The sequence below is a fragment of the Mirounga leonina genome, unplaced genomic scaffold (assembly GCF_011800145.1).
Source record: "Mirounga leonina isolate KUSES-001 unplaced genomic scaffold, KU_Mleo_1.0 Mir_94, whole genome shotgun sequence".
Lineage (NCBI taxonomy): Eukaryota > Metazoa > Chordata > Mammalia > Carnivora > Phocidae > Mirounga > Mirounga leonina.
The window spans coordinates 2,154,378-2,178,346 of record NW_023270855.1 but is presented as its reverse complement, the minus strand read 5'-3'; the positions used below and the strand labels follow the sequence as shown (position 1 = coordinate 2,178,346).

Here is a 23,969-nt window from a genome sequence, read left to right as displayed (position 1 = left end):
GTTCTGTATATGCCTGTTAGACTAGTTGGTTTATTGTGTTCCTCTATTTCCTTATCTTCTGTCTGGTTAATCTGTGATACTGAAATCTCTAACTACTGTTCTAGAACTATTTCTACTTTCAATTCTGTCAGTTTTTGCTTCATATATTTTGATGGTCTTCCATTAGGCATACAAATGTTTATAATTGCTACATCTTCTTGCTGTATTGGACATTTTATTAATATATAATGTTCTCCTTTGTCTCCTGTAATCTTTTCTGACTTAGTCTATTTTGCCTAATATTAGTCCCCCCCATTCTCTTCTGATTATTATTTGCATGGAATATCTTTTTCCAACCTTTCACTTTCAATCTATTTGTGTCTTTGGATCTAAAGTGAGCCTCTGGTAGAACACATATAGTTGGACCATGTGTTTTTGTCTATTCTGCTAATCTTTGTCCTTTAATTGGTGAGCTTAATCCATTTGCACTTAAATAAATTACTAATAAGGAGGGACTTCCGTCATTATGCTATTTGTTTTCTATATGCCTTATAGTTTTTTTTGTCTCTTATTTCTTGCATTATTGTCTTTCTTGGTGTTCAGTTGATTTTATGTAGTGAAACAGTTAAATTTCTCTCTTTTTTGTGTTTTTTTGGTGTATATTCTACTGCTATTTTCCTTGTGGCTAACATGGAGATTACATTTAGCATCCTAAAGTTACAATATTCTAATGTGAATTTATACCAGCTTAACTTCAGTAACTTACAAAAAATCTGTTTCTATACAGGTCTGACCCCATCCTTTTCTGTTGTTCATACCAAAAAATTACATCTTTTTGCACTATGTGCCCAAAACCATAAACTAATTATTCTTTTAAATACATTAATCTCTTAAATTACATTGAAAACAAAATGTAGAGTTACAGACCAAATTTACAATACTACTAGCTTTCAGACAAATCACTACTTCATTCTTTTATATGTATTAGTCTCTTAAATCATGTAGAAAAAACACATGGAATCACAAAATGTCACCATAATTAACAGCTTTTATAACTGCCCATGTGAAATCATTATTTCATCAAGAGCTTCGAGTTACTATCCAGTTTCGTTCTATTTCACTGTGCAGGACTCTTGAGCATTCCTGCATGGCAGGTCTAGTGGTAACAAACTTCCTCAGCTTTTGTTTATCTAGGAATGCCTTCATTTCTCCCTCAGTTTTCAAGGGCAGTTTTGCTAGATATAGGATTCTTGATTGCCAGGTTTTTGTTTTGTTTTTTTTTGTGTGTGTGTGTGTGTGTGTGTTTTAGCACTTTGAATATATGGGTCTACTACCTTCTGGCCTCCATAGTTTCTGATGAGAAATCTGCTTATTATCTCATTGAGACTCCCTTGTGTGTGACAAGTCACTTTCTTGTTGCTTTCAAGATTTTCTTTGTTTTTGTCTTTTGAAAGTTTCATATGTCTCAGTGTGAGTCTAAGTTCATTTTACTTGGAGTTCACTGAGCTTCTTGGATGTTCACATTAATGTCTTTCATAAAACTTCGGAAGTTTTCAGCCATCATTTCTTCAAATATTCTCTTTGCCCCTTTCTTTCACTTTTCCTAGGATTCCCACAATGTGTATGTTGGTCCACCTGATGGTGTTCCAAAGGTCTCTTAGGCTCTGTTCACTTTTCTTCAATTTTTTTTCCTGTTCCTCAGACCTGATAATTTCCATTCTACTATCTTCAAGTTTGTCCATTCTTTCTTCTGTCTGCTCAAATCTGCTTTTAAATTCCTCTCATAATTTTTTTCTGGTTATTATATTTTTCAGCTCCAGAATTTCTTCAGTTTCTTTTTAGTTTATCTCTTTATTGATATTTCCATTTTTTTCTTTTTAAAGATTTTATTTATTTATTTGACAGAGACATAGTGAGAGAGGGAACACAAGCAGGGGGAGTGGGAGAGGGAGAAGCAGGCTTCCTGCTGAGCAGGGAGCCCTATGCGGAGCTCGATCCCGGGACCCTGGGATCATGACCTGAGCCGAAGGCAGACGCTTAACGACTGAGCCACCCAGGCGCCCCGATATTTCCATTTTGTTTATACATTGCTTTCTTGATTTTCTCCACATTTTCCTTTAGTTGAATGTTTTTAAGATAGTTATTTTAAAAGTCTTTGTCTAGTATATCTACCATCAGGTCTTTTTTGAGGACACTTTCTATTGATTCTTTTTCCTTTGACTGCGCCATACTTTCCTGCTTCTTTATATGCCTTGTGATTTTTTGTTGGAAACTGGGCATTTGAGTCAAATAATATGGTAACTCTGGAGATCAGATTCTTCCTGTTTTTTGTTGTTGCTCTTGGGGTTTTGTTTTGTTTTTTCTTTTTATTATTGCAGGCTGTCTCTATGCTGTCTCAGCCTGAAGTATAAAGTCTTCTCACGTCTTATCTGAGTCTTCCCCTGGGCATGCATGTTCACTTTGTAATTTCCCCCCATATGTTTGCAGTTGTTTCTGAATGTCTTAGTCTTTAATGTCTGACTTTGGAAAGGGGAAAAAGAGAAAAATGAAGGGGGAACCAAAAAAAAAAAAAGGCACTCGTCCTTCAAATTCTTCAGAAATCACTTCAGCTGGAGGGGGGGGGGTTGTAATGATGGAGGGATGTGTATGAATAATGGCTGCCTGTTTGTCTGCACCTCTGTGATCAGAAGGAGCAATCTGATCAGAGCACAGATCTCTGATATTTGGAGAACAGGGCATTTCTGCCCACTCTGGTTCCTGCGAGCTCTGTACAAGCTGCTCTAGGAACACCTGCACAGGTGCCTGTCATGAGACTGAGGGATGGGGAATGTATAGCTGCTATTGTGCCAAGAGCTAAAATTGACTGAAATGAACGCAATTTATTGTCTAGGCCTTCCCCTTGCAAGCCTTCAAGACTCCAGTGTACCAAAATGATTATAACAGACATACTCTGCCACTATAATTGCTATGCAGATAGGGAAACAGATTCCTGGTGCTCCTACTTTCTGCCATCTTCCCAAAAGCCTCTCCATGAATTTTTGCCACATCCAAGTACAACCTCAGACTTCTTTTGTCTGATATATAGTGTAAGTCCCTCATTTTGAATAATATCGCTTTCTTCATCTTCCTCAAGACCCTTGGCCATTCCTTTACGTTTCCCCACTCTGACACCCAATGGGAAGCAGGACAAAGGACCCAGTACAAGAAGAGGCAACAGAAGGCAAGAATCCAAGAAAAAAATCTACTGCCACTATTTCTCTGGTATCCCTGCCATGTCTAAAGGAACCACTTGTCTGACCCCTTTCCCCTAGCCTCCCTTCACCAACCCCTCCAGTGCGGTCTCTGGACTCGTGCCTTCTGTCTTTCTGCATTACCACATTTCTCTTCTCTTGGGGTGGGGGAAAACCCTTCTGCTTGACACCACCCACCCCTGGCCACTTTCAATCAATACCCAATACTCTCCCCACTCACATTTCAAAATCAATACCACTTCTGTTTACTCACCAGAAGCTTATGCTTGATTTCCTCACAACATCACTTCTGTCTCCCCTTTCAAGCTAAGGGATATTTACTAAGCCATCTCCTCTGTACTGGCCTCCATGAAGGTTACCCAACATAGAAAAGGCTACCAAAGCAATGGGGCAAGAGGGTCTGGAGCACCAACTGAGAGTACCAACTCTAACTGTAAGAGGAATGGGGGAAGGGTCACAGAAGAGAACTAAGTTCCTAAAGGTCAATAGCAACTCTTCAGTGGTCAAGTCAATGTTCTTCCCTCGGACTCTCTCCCCATCTGTGAACATCAGTCAGCTGGCTCCCCACCCTCTTCACCCACAACCCCAAGCCTTTATTCCCATGGCCCTCCATCAAGGGCCTCTGCCTCCTCAAGAGGCCCTTCTTCCTTCCCTATCCACTGCAAGTCTCTCCCAAGAGCATCCTTAGAGTCCAGCTCTTTTCCCCCTGGACTGCTGTCCTCCAGGAGCTCCCCACACTCTGATGACCTGTGCCAAGGCTCCTCTGTGGATGGTTCCCATACCTGTGTCTTCAGGCAAGGACCCTTTCCAGCACTATAGTCATGTCCCATTCTCTGCCAGCAAGCACTTTCCCAACCCTACCACCTTGGTTTCTGATCATGGAACAACATTTCCCTGGTCTCTGAAGCCATCACTGGCTGCATGGTCACCACTGTCTTCCTCAGTCACTGCATTTGATCAGTTCTTCTCTTGGGATCTGGCTCCAATCCAGCCCCTGATTTTCATTCTCAACAAGTTCCACCCTGGGTCAGGCCCTTACCATCCCAGGCCAACTACTCTCCAAAGTCTGTGCAGGGCCTATACCAGGCACTGACCATGGCTATGATGACTTTCCAGCAACACCACTACACCATTTTGAAGTATCAGCCTTTTCCTCTATACACTTTCAGGGAGTCCATGGCTGTCCCAGGATGAAGCCCAGCATCCAGGCTGGTCCACAAGGCCCTCTATGGTCTGCCCTAGCCTCCTCACACAGACTCAACTCACCAACCCCCTGGAAATACAGGTGAAAACTCAAGCCCTTGCCTATTGCCAAACTCTATCCTACTGCTGCCCCCACTCCCCTCCCTTCCTCTGCCTGGCCAAACCTAACCTTGGTGACAGGCATCTGAAGCAAGGCAGAGAGAATGGGATTTTAAGCAAGAAGCCCAGGACCCTAGAACTAATTTCCAATCCAGAGCTGAGTTATCATTCCACCTCATTCGGCCTCCATTTCCCTGTCCTACAGAAAACAGCATGACCTACACTGCAGGGTTGTCTCCCCCACCAAATAAGTTAATGTGTGGAAAGCATGGTGGGGAGTCTTAGAACCTGGGCAGCCACTAGTTGCCTGCATCCCTTCTGAGTGGTCAGTGCCCTGACCTATATCACATATTTTGAACTCACCCCTGCTTGGTTATCACTTGCCCTTCTAAAACCAATTCGAGGGGTGCCTGGATGGCTCAGTCAGTTAAGCGTCCAACTCTTGATTTCAGGCCAGGTCATATGCTCAGAGTTGTGGGATTGAGCCCTGCGCCAGGCTCCACACGTGGAGCCTGCTTAAGATTCTCTCTCTTCCTCTCCCTCAGTTCCCTGCCACTCGTGCATGCACACACACTCTCCTCTCTCTCTAAAAAAAAATAATAATAATAAATAAAATAAAATAAAATAAAATAAAACCAATCTGAATTCCTGACTCCAGAAGCCAGACCAGAAGCCAATTCACCTTCTCAGAAGCCCCCACACTACTCAGAGGAAGCTAACTCAGCTCTCCTCTTGAACTGCTAGGCAAATCTCCCGCTGTTACTTCCTCCACCAGCTGGTCTTTCCTGCCCAAGTGTATGGGAGGTGCACTCTTTAGAACATGGCGGGCTCGGTTCAGGTGGTCTTTGACTCCATGCCCTTAAAAAAAAAAAAATCAGGCTTTTTTTAAAAGAAGAAAGGAAGTAACTCTGACAAGTTGGAGTTCCCTAAAGAGCAAGTTAAACAATCTCAGGAGCCACTGGCTGTCCAAAGGTCAGTGTGACAAAATGATGCAAGTTCACAGGAGAGATCCAAACAGGGCCTGTGACCCACTCACCAATCAACTCCAGAGCAGCTCAGACAGACCATGCTGCCCCCATAAAATTGGCAGGACTGAGATATTTGCCTTGGGAAGGCCAACACCCAGAGAGAAAGGAGAGACTTTGGAGAGGGAAGGAGGGAGGAAAAAGAATGAAAAAGAAAGGAATAGTGAGGGAAGAAATAAAAAAACTGAGGAAGAGAGACAAAGAAGGCAAGAAACACAAGAGAAAAAGAAAGAAAAGGAGAGGGGTGGATAGCCTGCTCTGTGCTAGCACCATGCTACATGCTCTCGTGTGATCTCAACACCCCATGAACAGGGGCTCTGACCCCTATTTTCAGAGAAGCCAAGTGACTTGCCTGGGGCTGCCACGGGGCCCAGAGAGTAAGTGGCTGGTCTGTAGGAGTCCAGAGTCCAGGCCTCTCCCATGACGGAGGAGAGGAAGAGTCCATTCTCAGTCCACAGGGAGGACCCCAGCCACGGCAATCAGTGAACCAGGACCCAACCACAAGCCAGGGCCCAGTACATGTGCATCATCTCTGCTTACACTGCATGAACCTAAGGCCCAGAGGGACAGAGAAGGCTAAAAGCGTGCACTAAGAATTCCAGCGATTAACCATAAAGCTTTCGGAAATTCAATTATTTTTTATCCAAACCCTTTTGGGCAATGTATTATAACAAAACATAACGGCGTGTTGGGCTAAGTCTCTGGCCCTTTCCCAGGCTCAAGAGAAGCTGGCCTTGCTGATTTCCTGAACATGCCACACAACTGGGGATCCTGGCTTCTAGAGGCAGAAGTAAAGTTCAGCAGTCCCTAAGGGGACAAGAGGCCCCTCTTGCCTTGAGTTTCAGATCCAGACTGGTGTCTGGGTTCTAGGAGCACAAGAGGCTCCAACCAGATATGTCAGGAAGAGCCCTGGGCCCAGCCCCACAGCTCAGCAGTGCAGGCAGGAGCTGACCTGGAGCACATTCAAGAGCTTCTCCTGTTCCCAGCACCCACCACCTCCTCCAGACTCCCCTCACAGCTGTGGTACATCACGGTTCCAACCAAGCCCAGACATGCTGACTGTGCATGCAGCCTGACCTTTGACAACACACAAAAACGATCTAAGATAAGTTAAAAAAAAAAAAAAAAAAAGTGTGTGCGCATGTGCGTGTGCATGTATAACTCATGTAAAAGACATAAACAAATAAAGTACAGGTTTCCCCACTCTCTGAAAGTAGGCCATTCCTATGAAATCTTCAGTAAGGCAAAATGGCATAAAGTGAAGAAGCAATTACTATTCGTTTATATGGGAAAATGAGTGTTCCCAGACCCAAAAAATAACCTCTCCTAGGTTCTTCTGATACCTTAGGACACATCTACTAACAGATGCACAAAATAAATCGACATAAGGCACAGATGCTCACAGACACAGTTCAAAGCGATGGCGGCTTGATGCTGAGTGCTGAGTGTAGTTCCTGGGGAAGGGGCTTGGCAGCGCCACTCTAAGGACTCGCTGCAAAGCAGATGCTGTACACTATCATTGCTTTTCGCCTTTTTTCATAAAAACAAAAATCTTCTCTGGATTTCCTTCAGTTAGCGAAAACAGGTACTAATAAGATAGGTCTTTCATAAAAGCAAAGTGGTGTAATGCAAACTTTGAAAAGCAGGGGAAACGTGTAAGTTTTCGGTTTGGAATAGTGAAATTCAAAGCAGCCAATATTTATTATACTTTAGTTTTCTCACCAGTCAACCCAGACACCAAACCTCCCCCCAGGGTTACTGTGAGGATCTGATTGATTGTATATGAGAAATCCCTGGTACAGTGCCAAGCACACAGTAGGTGTTTGCTGTGATTGTTAAGAACCTACTATGTGCCATCAAATGCTCCCTCAGAACAAATGCTGTGAGGCTAAACTTATCAGCTCCCATTTTACAAAAGAAGAAATGCCAATTCAGGAAGATAAAGTGAGTTGCCCAAGACCACACAGCTAGTTAGCCACAAAGCTAGTATGAAACGCACACCTTGTAAGTCAGCTGGGCAGCAGCCCAGTCACTTGAGATTTGGCATTCCACTCAACCCCAGGAAGGGAGGCAGGGCCAAGGGAGCCCCGAGTGGGCTCTCAGCAGATGGCCTTGGCTGAAACAGAAACAAGGAAATAGAAAGTGTTTAAAAAGCAGGAGGAAACACAGAGGGAGTCTGAGAGAAAGATGCATCAAGGATGCTGTCAGATGATAACATTTAGTGGGAAAATAAACAGAAAAGCCTAGAACACAGAACAGTGTCAATGTTGTGATAACAACTACCTCAAATTATGTACATGTGGGAAAGACTGACAGGGATCCTAGGGAAAGAACACTTTAATTTGATGCACTGACGAGATTGTGAGTACATTTTTATCTTCTATTTTGATTTCTGTTAACACTGATAAATGCTTATGCAAGAGTAATTTTAAATGCTTTCAGAGATAAAGAAATCACAAAGAAAAACAATCAAAGAGTTTGACTACACAAAAATTAGAAACTTCTGCGGATCGAAAAAAGCAAGTAAAATGGAAAGACAACCAACAAATGCTGAAGACTTATTTGTAGCAAACACGATAGGCAAAGGGTTAATTAATAACAACATCTTTGTTAATATTAAACACTCCTGAAAATCAAAAAGAAAGCATTAAAATCACAAGAGGCAAATAGACAAAACATATAGGCCTAATTCAAACACACAAAAGCACAACTATTTAATACACTTAAGGAAAAATGTTGGGGCACCTGGGTGGCTCAGTCGTTAAGCATCTGCCTTCGGCTCAGGTCATGGTCCCAGGGTCCTGGGATCGAGCCCCACATCGGGCTCCCTGCTCGGCAGGGAGTCTGCTTCTCCCTCTCCCACTCCCCCTGCTTGTGTTCCCTCTCTCGCTGTGTCTCTGTCAAATAAATAAATAAAAATCTTTAAAAAAAAAAAAAAGGAAAAATGTTTAACGTCCCCATTAATTACAGAATCACATATTAAAACAAGAGTAACTTACCATTTCTACCCTACTAAGTTTCAAACATATTTTAAAATTAGAAACCAAAGGTAGCTGCAAATATCTGTGTAAATGATGCAAACCCTTTTGGAAAAGAATAGGGCAGTGTACAACCACAGGTTTGAAAGGACTTGTGCCCTTGGTCCAGTAATCTCACACCTGGAAATGTCTCAGAAGGAAAAAACCTGAAAATACAGAAAATGTTTAAGGATGGTTGAAGATGTTCACTCCAGGGTTGTTTATTTAAAGAAGGAAAACTTATGCCAATCTAAAGGGCCTACAATGGAGTGATGCTTACATGAAGAAGTGCTATACAAAATGTTAAGTAATGAAAGCAGAAATAAAAAATGCAAATAGCTCATGATTACAACTATATGTTTAAAAGGAAGAACTGAATTCAGCAAAGTTGCGGGGCACAAGATCAACACATAAAAATCAGCTGTGTTTCTGTATTCTAGCTAAAAACAATCTGAAAAGGAAATTAAGAAAGCAGTTCCACTTAATAATGACATCTAAAAGAATTAAATACTTGGGAATAAATCTAACCAAGGATGTGAAAGACCTATATAATGAAAACTACAAAACACTGATTAGAAAAATTAAAGAAGATCTAAACAAATGGAAAGGCATCATGTTCATGGATTGGAAGACCTAACACTGTTTGGATGTTCATACTACCCAAAGGAATCTACAGATTCAATGCAATCCCTATGAAAATGTCAACATTTTTTTGCAGAAATGGAAAGCAGATCCTACAATTCATGCAGGAATTGCAAGGGGCCTCAAATAGCCAAAATAATATTGGAGAAGAAGCAGAAAGCTGGAGGACCCAACATCCTGACTTTGAAACTTACTACAAAGATAAACAAAGCAGTGTGGTACTGGCATAAGGAAAGACATATAGACCAATGGAACAGAACAGAAAACTCAGAAATAAACCCACACATGTATGATCAATTGATTTCTGACATGGTAAAAGGGGAAAGGACAATCCTTTCAACAAATAGTGCTGGGAAAACTGGATATCCACATACAAATAATGACGCTGGGCCCTTAACTTACACCACATATAAACTCACACCATATATAAAAAATTACCATATATAGAAATAGATGAAAGACCTAAACTTAAGAGCTAACACTGTAAAATTCTTAGAAAAGAAATTAGGGAAAATCTTCATGACATTGGATTTGGCAACAATTTCACGGATAGGACACCAAAAGCACAGACAACAAAAGAAAAAACAAATACATTGGATTTTATCAAAGTTAAAAACTTTTGTGCCTCCAAGGATACTATGAAGAAAGTAAAAAGTCAACTTACAGAATAGAAGAAAACATCTGCATACCATATATTTGACAAGGGATTGATATCCAGAATATATAAAGATCCCCTTCAATTCAACAACAACAACAAAACAACAACAAAACCCGATAGAAAAATGGGCAAAGGACCTAAATAGACATTTCTCCAAAGAAGATATTTGAAAGGCCAACTGGTACATAGAAAGATGCTCAACATCACTAGTCATTAAGAAAATGCAAGTTAAAACCACAATGAAATATCACTTCATACGTGTGTTAGAATGGTCATCACCAAAAAGACAAGAGGTTAACAAATGTTGGTGTGGATGTGGAGAAAGGGAAACCTGTGTGCACTGGGTTTGGGTGGGAGGGAGTGTAAACTGTTGCAGGCACTATGGAAAATAGTGTGGAGGAACCTCAAAAAATCAAAAATAGAACTACCATATGATCCACTTCTGGGAATATATCCAAAGGAAATGAAGACACTAACTTGGAAAGACATCCGCACCCTCATGTTCATTGCAGCATTATTTACAACAGCCAAGACATAGAAACAACCTAAGTGTCCATCGATGGATGAACGGATAAAGAAGTTGCGGTGTATATAAATACATAATGGATATCATTCATCCATAAAAAACAAGGAAATCCTACCATCTGCCACGACACGGATGAACTCAAAGGCATTAAGCTAGGTGAAATAAGTCAGACAGAGAAAGACAAATAATGTGTGATTTCAACTTATCTGCAGGATCTAAAAAAACCAAAAACACAAAAAACAAAACTCAGAAAGAGAGCAGATTTGTGGTCACCACAGGCAGAGGGTGGGGGGGAAAGGGAATTGGAGAGGGTGGTCAAAAGATACCCACTTGCAGCTCTGAGATAAATATGACCTAGGGCCATGAGGTACAATGTGATGACTCTAACTAACACTACCACGTGATATACAGGAAATCTGTTAACAGAGTAGGTCCCAGGAGTTCTCGTCACAGGAACATTTTTTTCCTTTTTTCTTTCCTTCTTTTCTATTTATTGTATTTTTATGAGAAGATGGATGTTAGCTAAACCTACTGTGATAATCATTTCACAACATATGTAAATCAAACCATCATGGTGTCACGCCATAACCTTATATATTCATGTATGTCAATTATTTCTCAATAAAACCAGGGGGGATAAACCAACAAAAAGGGGTCGAGGAAGCCACAACAAGATACCACTTCATACCCACTAGGATAACTATTAAAAAAAAAGGGAAAATGATGAGTGTTGGCAAGGATGTGGAGAAATGGCAACCCTCACACACTGCTGGTGGGAATGTAAAATAGTGCAGCCACTGTGGAAAACAGTTTGGTGGTTCCTCAAAAAAGTTAAACATAAAACTTTCACATGACCCAGCAATTCCACTCCTAGGTATAGACCCAAAGAAACTGAAAGCAGGGACTTGAATAGCTATTTGTACACCAATGTTCATACAGCATTATTCACAATAACCAAAAGGAAACAAGCCAAGTGTTTATCCACAGATGAATGGACAAACAAAATAAGGTACATACATACAACAGAACACTATTCACTATGCAGGAGTGACATTCTGACACAGGCTACAACACGGATGGGCCCTGAAAGCATTACACTAAGGGAAATAATCCAGACACAGAAAGCCAAACACAGGATTCCATTTCTATAAGGTACCTAGAATAAGCAAAGTTAAAGAAACAGAAAGCAGAATAAAGGCTGCTGGGGGTGGGGAAGGAGAGGGGAGGAGAGGGGAGGAGGAAAGGGGGAGTTCTTGTTAAACGGGGTACAGAGTTTATGTTGCGGATTCTGAAAACGCTTTCGGCATAGAGAGTGGTGATGGGCACACAGCTTTGTGAATTTTTTTAATTTTTTTTTTTTTTAAAGATTTTTATTTTATTTATTTGTCAGAGAGAGAGAGAGCACAAGCAGGATGAGCTGCAGGCAGAGGGAGAAGCAGGCTCTCTGCTGAGCAAAGAGCCCAATGCCAGATGCTGGACTCAATCACAGGACCCTGGGATCTTTGTGAATGTATTTAATGCCAGTGAACTGTATATTTGCAAATGGGTAAAATAACAAATATTATGTTATGCAGATTTTACTACAATCAAAGTAACGTGGAGGAAAAAGGGGGGGTAATATGATACACAGTGAAAAGACAGGAATGAAATAAACCCAAATGTCAGCAGCTATTCTGAGAAAAGAAATATTTGGGTGGCTTCTTCTTTCTTTTAATCATTTTTCTCTTTTTCCCAATTTTCTTTCGATTGCTCTTCGGATGGGAAAAAATAAGTTATGTTTTTTAACAGGTCTCATGTTTTTAGGTTTTGATATTTACATAATTCGTCAGCCCAATTTTTCCTTTGTAGGTACAAAGTTTCTTCGCATTTGGAGCAGCAATTACACAAGACTCACTTCACCAGGGGCCACAGGAAAGGAAATGGTCACTTAAAATAACTTCAAGTTCTCTGCTGCACAGAGGTCAAAGCTAATGTTCTCTTACAAGCTGGCCTGGCCCCGGGGCCCTTGAGCCCACTGGCTACAACCCAACGGGGGGCAATCCCTCCCAGTATGGGGGTTGTTCTCTCTGCCCTCTGGGCACTGGATGAAGACAGAAAAGGCTTCAGGGGGACAATTTCCCCTGGATGTGTGATAAAGTCCACAACTGGACCTTCAAGCAATAAATTAAAACAGGAATAGTAATTTAAAATGCAAAGTGAGAATTTGCCTTAAATTTAACCACTCAAAATAATTAGTATTAATTCACCCTTAAAAGTATCCCAAGCCCTTCCCAGAAGGTCCCATTTATATAGCAAATGATACTGACATTGTACTGGGTTTTTATGCAGGAGTCCAAAGGACCTGTTCTCCCCTTTCTGACAAGTAAATAAAACGGCAGGGAGATCAAATAACTCACTAAAAAGAAGATATAATTTTTTATCTTCCTTTTTACAGTCTCATATCCACTTCCGTTGGGAATAACAAAGTCTGAATTCTTATGCAACACTTATCTAAATGTGTCGATTTTATCGGATTGATGAATTTTGCTAACAAAAGGCAGCGCTAGGAAATCTTTTATGACATATTTGGCCCATTCACAGGCCTGGAGCTTTAATTTAACCAACTTGAGAATTCTGAGGGAGAGTTGCAGGTGTTGGATCTGAAAAAAAAAATCATAAATGGGAAGGCATATCAATCTTTATGACGGGGAAACAAAAACACTCTCTACTTGCTTGCCCTCCACAGGCAGGAGAAGGAGAGGTGGAAGGAGCAGGATATTGTCTCAGGCTGCATAGCAAAGAGGAAGCATCGCTGTCTCCCAGTGACCGCTATTTAGTATTGATCAAAAGGCACTAGCCCGGAGAGGAAGAGAGGAATTGATAAAACAATGAGGTTTGCCAACACTCTGTGCTCAACAAGGACATTTTCTCATTTTCTTGACCACATCAGAGTAAGTCACTCCTGCGGCCGCCTGAGCGAGCGGGCAGCTCTGTCCCCCCACCCTTCCCACCACCCCCAAGGCTGCCCAGCAGCACTGCCACCTTGCCACCCCCATGGACAGTAAGCAGAGTCAATCACTTGACAAGGCCTGTTGCTTCTCCTGTTAAAGGTCTCCCCAGGTCAGCCTCCCCTTCCTCCACAGCCTTAACGGAGACCACATTTCTCTCCCTGGGAACACCACCACGCTGCCTCTCCCTGTCTGTTCTCCCCCTGGATCCTCGTCACTAAGCCATCCTTCCAGCTGCCGCCAGCTATCTCTGGATGGGAGAACCTTTCAGCCACTTCCTTGCACAAACTCATTAAGGACTCCCTACTTTCCGCAAGACAAAATCACAAACCCATTGGTGTGAAATACTACGACAGTCCTTTGTGATTTTGTCTTTCCCGGTCTCCCCTCCAACAGCAAAGTCTGTCCATCCATCCATCCATCCAATTTAACAGTCCTCTGAAACAGAAACATCCAGTCGTCCACCAAAACCACGCTCCACTGGGGCGCCTGGGTGGCTCAGCCGTTTAAGCATCTGCCTTTGGCTCAGGTCATGATCCCAGGGTCCTGGGATTGAGTCCCACCTCAGGCTCCCTGCTCAGCGGGGAGTCTGCTTCTCCCTCTGCCCCTCCCCCTGCTTGTGTGCTCTCATTCTCTCTCTCTCTCTCAAAAATAAATAAATAAATATTAAAAAAACCAAAAAACCAATTTCCCCCTTTTGATAACCGAGTTGCAGCTAAGCAGATGGTGAGGGGATCCGTTTCCCGGGCTCTCTGACACCACGGCATGGGTGACATGAGCAGGTAGGACTGAGTCCTCCCTCACCCACAGAATCTGTGGGAAGGGTGTGTGCCCCTTCTAGGTCCAGGCATTCCTGACACACTGGACCCTCCTTCAAACGTGAACGCAGTAGTGCCCATGCCTGGCTTTGACCACACGGACAAGGACACACCCTACAGTAGAAGGGCAGCAAGATGGAGGAAGCCTGGGTTTCTGAATGCTGTGCAGAGAAGAACCCCCTCCAACCGTTCACATTAAGAAATTACCTAGAAAATCAACTTCTAGTTTCCTCATGCTTCTGTATTTTTTGGTCTCTTGCAACAGCATTTTAGCCTTTACCCTTGATGAGAGTAAATGCCAGGCAAGATCCCACTTACTAGGACCCACGGCTGACACCTGCCTACCCAATCTGTGTTAATGAAATGACCTGTGCCCCAGGACCAGCTTATACAAGTGGATACACCACTCATCAACAAACCTACTTGGTGTTCTCCAGGGTCCTCTGCATTTTCTTGGTCATTTTATCAATCGCTGCTTGTCTCTTCCCTTCAGCTAAGAGGTCTATTTTGTTCAGCACCACAACCAGCTTCTGGCAGGCGATCTGCCCAATCACAAGGCACTCCGCTGACTGGGTCTGCATCCCTTTGGTCACATCAATGACCAGCATCATCAGATCAATGATCTGGGCCCCTGCAAGGAGAGAGAGAAGACAAGATTAGAAAGGGAAATGGGGGAGAGGACTCTGCAGAAAGTGGCCTGATGTTTGAGGTTAAGCAAAATCAGCCAAATTAAAGTATTAAGATAAAAGTGGGTGGGGTGGGAAATGAATGACCACCACACACCTTCTAGCTCCGGCCTCAGGGGAGGGACTCTGATCACGTGATTTCACAGAGTCCTCATGACCAACCACCATGAGGGATAGACGCGTTACCTCATCTGGAGAGAAGGAAACTGAGGCCCGTGAAATACAGAGAGCTCGCCCAGAGCCCCATAGCCAGCATGCAGCAGAGCTGGGGGACCCCAAAACCCACACCATTTTACTGCCTCAATCTTCTCATTTTCATTCCATCCTACCTAAGAAAAAATATCCAAGCAGGAAATATCTCAGTTTTAGACTTGGCAAATGCCTAGAGATTTGGCCTTGCCAAGACAGCAGACAGAAAGATCAGAAAACTAATGTGGAGGCCTGGAGGTTGTGTCCTCTGTGATTCCTGGGTCTTCTCCTCACAGTAGTTGGTTTTCGTCATGATCCTCCCACCCACGGCTGCAATATAGCTACTCACTTCTTCTGTCCTTTCCATTCTGGGTGGGAAGCTCCTGCTCTTTCAGGGAGGGTAAGAGCAATCCAAGGTTCAGCTACCTCAACAGTGAATACCATATATGTAAGTGTGTGTGTGTGCACGTGTACATATAGGGGTGTTGTGTGTGTGTGTGTGTGCACTCTATATTACACAGGCATGCCTGGTTGTGAGCACGCCCTAAATACACAGCCACAGCTGAGCTGAACAGCAGCAGAGGGACAAATTACAGAGGAGTCAATGAAAGGAAACTGCCCTGACCCATGTTAGGAAAACTAATGTTAGCCAATGAAGGGAATGTGTCCTTTTTAATAGGATTTTTAAGTAGTTTCACAAAAAAAAAAAAAAAAAAAGGTGTTATCTTGGGGATACAGGAATATGCAGATATTTTCCCCTTTGCCCCAGAAGGGATTTTTAGGACCAAATTATCGTCATGGTGCTACAGAGGATGGGTGACTCATGACCCAAGCTCACTCCTGGGAAAGGAGGGAAGGTGAGGAGGGGCAGTCTTTCCTGTTGGCACATTCACCTTGCGTGCTAGTCAACCACTTAATCTCCACAACCACTGTTTCAAAGAAGGTGGGACTCAGAGTCATGGGGCTACTTGCTCTAGACCAACGAGCACCAAAGGCCACCAGACACCAGGGAGCCTGGCCCCACCACTGAAGCACTCTTCCCTGGTCACCACTGACCTGCACAGTGGGAAAAACAGTAGGTGTCTGGCTCTAGGCAGGACTCAGAGTCTAGCCCCGTGACTCAATTCCCTATTGGTATACACCACTACCCAGGAATGCCTTGTCTGGGCCCAGTGGCTGAAGGGGAAGGACTCATGTATTCCATGCATTTAGCCTATCTTACTGATGATGCCTGTTGGGCTCCTGGGGACAGAAATGAAACTGGCCTGACAAACCCAGAAAGACAAGTGCAGCCAGGCCCCAAACACTCAGGCTGGTGAGGATTTCCTCTGCGGCCTTACTCCAGCATCTACAAGCCGCCTTTGTTGAGAGGAGCACACAGCTTTGCTCCAAAAGGCCAGGCTCTCGAGCAGACCCGCTGAGGCGCAGCCAACATCAGGCACTTCTAAAGAGACCAGAGGTCACAGCGACTTGACAGGCCCCACTGCGAACCAGGGGTCAGCAGCAGGCAAGTGCCCGCTGCCCAGCAGCAGCTCTCAGTTACTCCCGTTTCGTCCTCAAACTTTTCATCAGACGACAGGAAGTGACATAACTGGCCCGTCTTGTCTTTTTCAAAATCCCCAGTATTCCAAAGAATGAATCAAACAGTGTCCTTCCCAATTCCCACGAACCCAGGGTAGGAAACCATTCTGAGACCAGAGGGGCACAGCGAACAAGTGGGCGGGAAACACAAGTCAGGAACTTGCAGCTTACAAATGACCCTCTATATTTTTCCGTCTATCAGACCTTTTCATCTAGTTGTTCTGACTATAGATCCCTTTAAAGGTTTGCAGAATAATTATAACAGGGTTAAAGTTTCTCAGTACTTTAAAAAGTTACAATTTCCAATTCTGTAGATTATATATCTTAATCTTTTCAAAAATAAAAATAAAGAAAAACTTACAAAGGTCAGCATTTAACAAAGTGTAAGTTATCTGTGAGATGTAATTTTCCTTCTGAGATTGAAGAAAAAAGTGTGTTCAGAGAAAAGATTTCGGCTAGAGAAACGGAATATAAAACTTCAAACATTTTAGCAACCTCAAAATCACATCTTTAATCATAAAATTTGATTTTTTAATCAAAAGCTATGTACACCCTAAGAAGGAGAAAACAATATTAAATTTAAAATAAAAATGTATTTTTAACCGGTGACTTATTAAATATTCAATAAACAATGTAAATACATTGTCCTATATAAAGTATAACATAAAATATATATGTAATATAAAATATATATATATTATATATATATATAATAGAAAATTATAGTGGCCATTTCTATACTATTATTAATATGACCCATGTGCCTAAATACATCAGACCTCTGTGTGCCTTGGCGTCCTCGCGAGCATGAGGACAGGGATGAGCCCAGTCAGTGGGCCGCAGTGAAGACTAAAGGAGACAACATGTGGGGAGGGCTCAGAACAGCACCTAGGCCATAGGAAATCTTCAATAACATGAGCAGCTCTGACTGCTTTTCCTTCTACAACTCCAACTGTGGCAAGCATGTGGTATTCTACAGATCTGCTTCTCGTCTTAACTGCACCTCAACTTTGCCATGTGGGTATCACAGATGAGAAAACAAAGGCTCAGAGAGGTGAAGTGACCAAGTCAAGGTCAGGAGCAAGGACTCAGTCAGAGCAATGTGAACTCGGACCCACTGGCTTCTTTCTACCACAGCATCCTGTGTCCCTGAGCGATCCTGTGTCCAGAGTGAAGCACTTACTCTGTACATGGGTGGGGACACAGGTGCATGCCCCTGTGGGTACTGCAGGACAGCAGAGCAGGGGTCAGAAGTCCCCCTTGGGGCCCAGGGTGGGAGGAGGGGCTGCAGCTCTACAATCCCAAGGTGCCCTCATTGCTATTGTTTGTATTCATTTATTCAATGTATTGCTTGCTTCTCTATTTTACAGGCAAGAAGACTGAGGCTCAGGCAGGTTAAATAACTTGTCCCAAGCTATCCAGCGAGGGTGAAAACCCAGTATTGGATTGACACCAATACAGGCTCACCTGTCCTGGCCCTGACTCTCTGCCAGGAGGTGTCAAGACTTCCATAATATGGGGGCCATTTGGCCCCCTTATAGAGAGTCCACTCAGGTGTGTGTCCATTCTGTGCAACTTAGTTTTCCTCCTTTTGCATACTTTCCTCAAAGTACAGTGACCTGAAGTTTCCCTGTCAGATTCCTACTGGCACAGTACAGTGTACAGCTGTGAACCAGGGCTGTCTGTCCTGCCCTCCTCAGCACAGAATCAGAGGGTTTGGATATGGAAGGGGCTTAGCAAAGAAGGTCAATGTTCAGGTGGGGAGCCAAGGGCCACGAGTGGGAGGAAGAGGTGGGAGCAGGGCTTGGAGACACCCAACCAGGCATTCAAACCACAGCCCCAGTGGGGGCCTCTGCTTCCTCATCTGTAAATCAGAATCTAAACAAAGATGCCCACTGCAAGAGGTTGGCGGGGGAATCAAAGGGGAAGGCCCGCCGGGCCCTCAGTAAGCAGAGCTGCATTTAGGGCTGTCAGTGCTGAGCCAAGCTCTCAGCCCAGCCTCACATTCAGAGTCGTACTGCTCCCACCTGTCCAGGAGCCCCCCAGGCAAACACATGTGGACAAAGGAGTGAGGTTACTGACTGAGTGTGGGGCGTGGAGAAGGAAGAGTTCTCGGAGTGGTCAGGCATGGGGCCCCCATGGTGTCCATGGACCTAGCACCCACCAGGGCACAGGTGGCATGTTTGACTTGCACACACTGCCCGCCAGCCCCTCTCCTTGCCCTCCCTGCCTCCCCTCGCTGGAGTCACACATTCGTGATGTCCCATGCCACTACACAACTGCCAGGGTCACTTCACACACCGCAGGACAGGCCAGGAGTCCAACAGACTGGAGGCGCTGGCCAGGCCCAGCCCCTCCAGTAGGGGACCAGAAAGCCAAAGGAGATCCCAGTCACTGGAGGAGGCCCCAGTGCCCGTGACCCTTGTTCCTACCAGATGATGGTTTTCTGGTAGGAACAATTTCAGACAAAGGGAAGTTTCTTAATGCTATATACCCTCTCTGAGCTCTCATTCCTCGTCTGTAAAATAGGGACAATAACTCCATTTTGATTTCTACGGACCTGATAGAAAATCTCAGACACGGAGGTAGGAGATAGCCCAGAGGGATGGCATACTTGCAAATGGGGCACATGAGCAAAAGAATCCTCGGGGTGGGGGGAGGGTGGGTGCTGCCCTTTGGCGGGAGGAAAATAGCATGGCTTGGAAGCCCACCTGCAATGCCCTGGCAGGCACATGAGAGATGCAGGGCGGGGAGGCGGGGAGGCGGAGGAGCCAGCCCCCAAGCCCAGGCACCGCTTCCCTCCTGCCAGCTGTGCAGCCTCAGGCAGAGAGACCTTGTGACCTCTCGGAGCCTGGGATCCCTCCCCTGTAGCCTGCCGACCCAGACACAACACCTTACAGGGCAGGGGCCTGCACAGCGCGTGGCACATACTAAGAGCTCAATAAACACAAGCTGCTATCATATAGGTACTTGTATCACGGTGCCCAGCACCATAGAAGCGCAAAAGGGGCCATCTCCTTCCCCCATAGGCCCCATGCCCTTTACTGGCTGAGAAGAAGGGAGAGTATTAATGGCAGCATGGAACAAATACTAGCAATACCTCCCCCAATCCAGCAGTATCTCCGAGGGCCCTCACAGGGGGCACTGGTGAGTGCCAGCCAACAGCTGGGAGCACTGTGCCCACCAATGGGCAGGAAGTCCTTATTGTTCTAACCCAGCCTGCAAAGGTAGGGTCCTCCACAAACATCCTGCCGAATTCCACCAGGCCAGCAGGGAGACACCCAAGCAGGAGAACCTGGGCAGGCAGGACTGGACATCTTCCAGGTCCCACGACGAATTAACAACCCTCCCTCTCCTCACAACTCCCTATTGCCTCATACCCTGGCATTTATGCCACCAGCCGGCTCCTAACAGGCACATGGGCTCATGACCCATGCTTGATGTGTGTTAGCTCTGCCCTTACCAAATCCCATGAGGAGGAGAGTCTCCCATTTTAATAAAGAGAAATCTGAGGTCTCGTTACACGACAGTAAACAGGAGAATCAGGGCTAGAACCCAGGGCTGACTAACTTAAAAATGTCTTCCTTTTCTTTTGCCAGCTGCCTCTTGGCTATTGCCGCATCTCCTGGGAACTCTCCAGCATGCCGAAGAGCAAGCGGGAAAGGCCCTGAGGATGGGAGGAGGAAGGAGAGCAGACAAGGTGCAAAGGCAAACCGCCAGAGTCCTCTAGGACGCATCCCAAGCCAGAGGCACGGTTCTCCAGGAGGCAGCGAAAGGAGGCATTCATCAGCACCTAAAGAAACCCGGGAGGAGAACAATGGGAGCGATGTTAGCAGTGGAGGAACAGGGGAAACAACAAAGAGAGCCCGTGTAAGAGACCGAGGAAACAAATACACAGCTGTGGACAAGACAGCAGACAAATAGAGGTGCTGGGCCCCCGCCAAAAGGAAGAAAAGCCAAAAAACAATAAATGCTGGCGACTCGTGGCAAAACCCCCGCAGAGCTGAGAGAGGGCGGTGGTGAGGAATGAGACGTGCTGCGAGATGGGGTGAGTAGCCGTCCTTCCCTGGGCCTCCCTGTCCACATGTGTCAACGGGGGGAAAAGCACTCACCTGGGACACGGGGACAGCAGGCAGCCATCTAGAGAAAACTAAAGTTGAGGCTCTACCTCACACATCACACCAAAATAAATTTCCAAGGACCAAAGCTTTAAACATAAAAATATAAAACCATAAAGATCTTGGAAGAAACCGTGAAAAAAAATTTTATAATCTTAAAACAAAACAAAACCCATCTAGGTAAGACACAAAACCAGAAAGATATAAAAAAGAAAAAAAATACGAAAGACTGACAAATTCAACAACATAAAAATCAAACATTTCTGCATGGACAAAAATATGATAAAGGCCAACATGACTAGGGACGCACTAGCCACAAAGGACTACTCCCCTTAATCGTCAAAAAGCTTCTTCAAACTGATAATTAAAAGAGTAATGGTCCAATCCAAAATGGCAATAATCTCTCCAGATAGCTCATACTAAGCACATTCACTGAGCACCTCCTACTTGCCAGACCTTAGACTGCTGCTTGGCACACCAGAGATGAGGACAGATGACAGTCTTACAAGAGGGACTCACCAGCCAGTGAAGTAACGCTAAAAGCCAACAACACATATAATACGTGAGTCTCACAGACGGGGGGAGGATGGTAAGTGTCCTGGGGGAAAAGAGAGCAGGAAAAAACGGCTCAGGAATGTACAGGAGGCAGGAGGGTTACAATTTTAATTCAGGCTGTCAGGATGGGCCTCACGGAGAAGAAGCTATTTGAGCCAGGACGCGGAGGAGAGAAGCTGGCAGTTAACCAGGGGAAGAGCATTCCAGGCAGAGGGAGGGGCCGGTGCAAAGACCGTATGGGGTGTCTGTCAGGGGGTCCGGGTGTCCAAGGACCAGCAAGGAGAGTGGGGTGGCTGGAGGGAAGTCAGACAAGAAGCAAGGGCAAAGAAAAGAAATACACAGAGCTCAGACATGTAATAAGATGCCCTACCTCGCCAATAACAAGAAAAATGCAAATTGAAATGACGCTAAGACTAGTTTTTTCACCTGGTGGGTTGACAAAATAATACCACAATCAAAGGGCCAGAGGAGTAGTAAGTCCTTGCCCTGCCAGGTGCTACTGACTCCTAGCACCCTCCACATAACCTTGCATCACTACGCCTATTTAGAGATGAGATCAGGTCACAGGACTGGGAGGAAAGGGCTAGAATTCAAAGTCAAGCTCTGCCGCTCCAGGGCCACGTCGTCCCTCCAAACACTGACGACACCCTGCCACTAAGAATGTGGAGAGACAGACAGTCCTGTCCATTTGGGACATGTGCTGACAAAACCTCTTTGGAGGCCATCCTGGCAACAACCATCAAAAGTGTGTACTGTGATCCAGCAGTGATCCAGCAACACCCCACATGCAAATGAGGCACATTCAAGGCCATTGTTGCAACGCGTCTGTAGTAGCCAAAATGTGGAGGCAGCCTAGCTGCCCGTCAGGAGGGAGGCTGTTACCTACATTCTAGGATAACCACGTAACAGAATATTACACAGCTACTGAAAAGCACAGAGCGGTCCTATCCCCGAGGTGGAAGTCCTACCAAGAGAGCGTACACAGTATACTGCCATCTCTACAGGCTGTGCATGAGAAAGTATATGCCTGAAATCACTGTCCTTGGAATTTTTACAAGAAACATCACAGTCGTTTATCTCTGGGGAAGTAAACCAGGTAAGCAGGGAATGGGTGCATGCGGAACCTATTTCTTACTGTCTATGCTTTGTACCTTTTAAATTTCAAACCACACACATATATTACTGATTCAAAATCAATTTGTTTTTAAAAATTAAAAAAAAAAAAGGACCAAAAACAAGTACACGAAAATAAAACACTATTTACATTCTAGCCAGACACAGTTGCTATCATAGGTACGGAGCTCACAATGTTGAGAAGTGTTAAAGCTCCAGACACCGAACAGAGAGACACCTTTTCCTTAATGGACTCAGAGGATTTAAAGAACCCTGAAGACAGAATAACTCTCTTGCAGTGCTTGATGTCTCTTAATGCGGTACCTATGCACACATAAAAGCATCTCACACACCATCCTTGGCATGCATCTCTCCTGCTAGGAAACTCTCCTTAAAGAGCCTGGACTTGATTCTACAAGTTGTAACAATGCAACGTTGGGGGATGGCGGCAGAAGAGAGATGGAGGTAGACCCCATTATGTCTGTCTAGGGGTCATAAAGATGTTTCGTTAATGACATTCTGCCCTTCCACAAGATTGATGTAGGAACCACAGACTTGTCCTCATCCCCCAGTCGGCGGTTGTCAGACTTGCTGGAGAGCAACCCCCACGCCCGGGTGCACCAAAACCAGACAACACATTCAGAGACGGTCGGTCCTAAGGGTAACTAAAGAGTGGAGGGCATGTGGGAGTTCTCTGTACTATTGCAAATCTTCTGTAAGTTTGAAATTATTTCAAAATAAAAAAATAAATAAAACAATGACTAAAGTATCAGGAAGTTGGGGAAATGGAGAAAGAAAATGAACATTCACTGAATGCCCAAGAATGCACCATGCCCACAATTCCAATCAATCTCCACAACAGCCCAAGAAGGAGGAATTTATTATTATGCACACTTTCTATAAATGGAGAAACTGAGACTTGGAGAGATCTGAAGTGACTCTCCCACAGTCCGCACAGCTAGCAACTGGAGGTCTGAAGTCAAACCCAGAGCAGTATGCTACCACACAGCATGTGCCCGCCACAAGGCCAAGGGAAGAGAAAATCAGGAGCTGTCAAGTTCAGAGGTTGAGACCACATGTTCCTCATTGGAGGGAAATACAAAGGAAGTGATCTTGAACGGAAGCATGAAGGAACTCAGGTAGATCTATAAGAGAACTTCCTGAGAGGCAGGGCTAGTAAAGATGCAGATGACATCTTTACACAATTAGAGGGCTCTTTGCTGGAGGTCTTCAGAACAGTTTTGGCGGGCTGCAGGGAGGGAGTATGAATTACACCAGGGCTCCCTGTCCACGCATCACCTCTCATCTCTGCCATGCCTGTGGATACCACTTATATGGTTATTTACTTATGTGGGCTAAGTCATTTTTTTTTGGTATCTCAAATGCATTTATATTTAAAAGAACTTTACATGACAATAAATGCATGAAACTTGCCATGAGTAGAAGTTAAGCATAAAGATAAACAGAACAAGAACACAAAGCGACGTGGTGCAATATTGTTAAACGCTAACTAGATAATGCT

At 44.5% G+C, this 23,969-nt stretch overlaps 1 protein-coding gene across 2 annotated transcripts in view; it reads right to left on the bottom strand.

The window, feature by feature from the left end:
- The window catches only part of EEFSEC (eukaryotic elongation factor, selenocysteine-tRNA specific), a 245,714-nt gene that overhangs the window by 146,972 nt on the left and 74,773 nt on the right, over nt 1-23,969 (bottom strand). For both annotated transcript variants that reach the window (XM_034998286.1, XM_034998287.1), the window contains exon 2: nt 14,629-14,836. In XM_034998286.1, coding sequence (XP_034854177.1) covers nt 14,629-14,836 — 208 coding nt within the window. The remainder of the gene's footprint in view (nt 1-14,628; nt 14,837-23,969) is intronic.